Source organism: Gossypium raimondii, chromosome 12 (genome assembly GCF_025698545.1).
Source record: "Gossypium raimondii isolate GPD5lz chromosome 12, ASM2569854v1, whole genome shotgun sequence".
Lineage (NCBI taxonomy): Eukaryota > Viridiplantae > Streptophyta > Magnoliopsida > Malvales > Malvaceae > Gossypium > Gossypium raimondii.
In genome coordinates this window covers 48,139,761-48,143,239 of record NC_068576.1, presented here as the reverse complement: position 1 = coordinate 48,143,239, position 3,479 = coordinate 48,139,761, and the positions used below count along the sequence as shown (strand labels likewise).

The 3,479-nt window shown below is 36.6% G+C and overlaps 1 protein-coding gene across 1 annotated transcript; it reads left to right on the top strand.

Moving 5' to 3' along the window:
- Window positions 1-1,503: 1,503 nt before the first annotated feature.
- On the top strand, window positions 1,504-3,200 carry LOC105764638 (transcription factor TCP14). Its single transcript, XM_052624783.1, has 2 exons — window positions 1,504-3,005; window positions 3,110-3,200. Exon 1 carries the CDS (start codon window positions 1,724-1,726, stop codon window positions 2,927-2,929), a length of 1,206 nt encoding a protein of 401 aa, XP_052480743.1. The 5' UTR covers window positions 1,504-1,723; the 3' UTR covers window positions 2,930-3,005; window positions 3,110-3,200.
- The last annotated feature ends 279 nt before the right edge of the window (window positions 3,201-3,479 follow it).

Below are 3,479 nucleotides of genomic sequence, written 5' to 3'. Positions count from 1 at the left end.
TTTTAATGTCGTAAATATTTCATTTGTTATTATAATTAATTAGTTTCAAACTATACATTTCATTATTTATTGTATGTTATTTTTAAACTAATATTTGTGTTCTAAGTACTTAGTTTTCACTTGCACAAGCGTGTGATAGGATTTTTAATATTGATAATATTGTTGTTGATTGAGTTAGTGCCACAAGTGAGCTAGACACTAACTCAAGATAAAGGGAGAAGCTAAAAAATTGCTTTAGGAGGGGCGAGAGATGAATCATTATTTCTTGAGCCAAAGTACAAATTTACCATTATACTAATAACTTTTAAAATTTTGAAGGGGCTATAAGGCAATTTTACCATTTTGAGGGTGGGGGCAATTTTACCATTTATTGTAAATTATTTCTAAACTAACATTGGTGTTCTAACTGCGTAATTTATGTATGTATACGCATGTGATAAAAATTGCTTGTGTATATATATTTTTTGAGAAGAATAAAGCTTGTATTAGTTTTTTTTAATTGCTTTTAAATCTCATAAAGTTGGACAGAGAGGAGGAGTAATAAGGAAAAACTGGTTAGTATAAAAAGGAACAAGAGTTTTTTCACCATCAAAAACAGCTGATCAGGTAAGTCCAAGGCAAAAGGATTTGGGAATAATATAATTATATTGATTCTGATCAAATTAATTATGAAGTTATCCCCAAAAAAACCTAATTTGCTCAGACGTATCATATAATCCAAGGGTATAAAGTATGGAAACAAAGTCTTAATCCGAAGTGATTGCTTTTGAATTGTCCTTAATGAGGAAAAGGGGGCCAAAGAATTGATCAAAGATATGATGTGTTTTGGAAACCCTAAAACACACACACAATGGAGAAGGCAAAGTAAAGAAACAAGAGGAATCCCAAAGTGCTCCCCCTCCAAAACAAAGGCAAAATGAAATGATTACTTGAATGGAGAGTAGGGGTCCCATTTCAGAAATCTTTTCCTTTTTAAAAAAATCTTTCAAACAAATTTTTTTGACTTGGGATGGTGTCCTACACTCCCCACCATTGTCTTTATGGATTCAATCATAAAAAAGGCCACCTCACGTGGAATCTGAACAATAGGCCTCTGTCACTCCAACCACAATATCATTTCTCACCTCATTCCCAGTTATTTATTTTCTAATTTAATTATAAGGACAAAATTCTATTTTTTCACTGTTTTTTCTTTTTTACACTTTTGGTTTTCAAAGGTTCCTGTTTTTGAGTATAAAAAATAAACATTATGCGTTCAAAATTTATATTATACATGATTGGTAGGCTATTAAAATACCCTTATAATTAATATGATTTATTTCAAATAAAATAATTAAAAGACGTCAACATAAGATTAGAAATTTTAAATTATTTTATCACTCTATCCATAATTATTTTTATAAATATATAAATATTTTCATTCGGAATATAATGTTATGGCTTAGGTTTCGATAATATGGATTAATCAAATATTAAAAGCTCGGGCGTAAGTGCATAAAGCTTGCCCTCACTTCCCTCTCCTGGAGCACATGAATTCTGAAAGGGAATTACAAACCCTTGAAAAGAGATATTTTGATGAAAGAACCGCAAATTAAATTAATCAAAAACATAGACTCATCTCCCCCCATTAATCTATCTGTCATCGCCATCACAAGCTGTCTCTCATAAAGAAAAAGAAAGGCATTACATTAGCGAAACAACCTGTACTACTTTTAATGGTATCATGGAAGGAGGAGGTAGTGATGATCATCAACTCCACCACCACCGCCACAACCACCACCATCGCCCTACTTTTCCATTCCAATTGCTAGAGAAGAAAGAAGAAGACAACCAGCCTTGTTCGTCCTCTTCCTCCCCCACTTTCCCTTCTATGGCCCTCTCCTCTTCCTCTGCCGATCAAACTAACACCCCCACTTCCATTTCTGCCCTCCAAATCTCCCCCGACCCTTCCAAAAAACCTCCCCCTAAACGTACTTCTACCAAGGACCGACACACCAAGGTCGACGGACGTGGTCGTAGGATCCGCATGCCAGCTCTTTGTGCAGCTAGGGTTTTTCAACTCACCCGTGAGCTCGGCCACAAATCCGATGGTGAAACAATCGAGTGGCTGCTCCAACAAGCTGAACCAGCAGTGATCGCCGCCACGGGCACCGGCACAATCCCTGCAAACTTCACTTCCCTCAACATCTCCCTCCGTAGCTCCGGCCCAAGCATGTCAGTTCCTTCTCAGCTACGCTCCTCGGGTTTCAACTCCAACTTCTCTATGCAACAACGTCGGAGTTTGTTCCCCGGAATCGGACTCGAAACAACCCCGACATTCCTTAATTTCCAATCGAATACTAGTAGTAACTTGAACTTCATGTTCCAAACTAAGCAAGAGTTGCGTGACAATGATGGTACGTCGTTGGAAATATCAGAAACTGAAGAAGGTGTTCTAGGAAGGAAAAGAAGACCCGACCAAGATTTATCTTCACAACATCAAATGGGGAGCTACTTGTTGCAGTCAAGCACTGGGGAAATCCCGGCGGCAAGTCACGGTCAGATTCCGGCGAATTTTTGGATGGTTACTAATTCTAATAATCAAGTTATGAGCGCCGATCGTGATCCTGTATGGACGTTTCCATCGGTTACTAACAGTGCTTTGTATAAGGGTCCTATGTCTAGTGGATTGCATTTCATGAATTTTCCAACGCCGATGGCCTTATTGTCAGGTCAACAATTGGGCTCAAGCAGCGTTTCCAGTGGTGGCGTTGGTGATGGAAGTAGTGGCTTAAGTGAAGGGCATTTCAATATGTTAGCGGGATTGGATCCTTATCGTCAAGTGTCGGGCACTGTCGTATCGGGGTCACAAGTGAGCAGGTCACATTCGCACCACGACGGAGCTGGTGGCGGCGATGATCGACATGATACAACTAGTCATCACTCATAGAAATGATCATCATCACCAAGCATCCTCCTTTACTTCTTTTGATTGGTTGTGTAATTTGATGTGTAACACACGTGAGGTCTGATTTCTCTTTGAAAAAAAAAGTTTTATTTTATTTATTATTCACAAAAAAAAAAGAAATTATCTTTTCGGTGTGATTAAAATGGGTTATTTTGCTTTTAGGGTTTGATGGAGAGTAAGAGACTGACAGACAGAGGTGAAGACACTATTTTATATTATTTATTACACTCAATTTTATTTTATCTTTATTTCATCTTTAGTTTCTTTTTGGATAATGAAAGGACAAATTTTTTCTTGAATTCATTAAATTTATTGTGTTAAATATATTTAAAAGAAATAAAATTTACCATTCTCCTACCTAACCAATAATTGAATATTTATATTATTTTAGTTTCATTTATTCATATTTTGTGGTAAAGGCCGCAAAGTTTGTGCAATAATAGTAGAATAGAGACACTGAAAGATACGACAAAAGTAAAGGTAGTTTGAATCCCGAATCGGATATTTATTATTTGAAGTTCAAATCGGATTA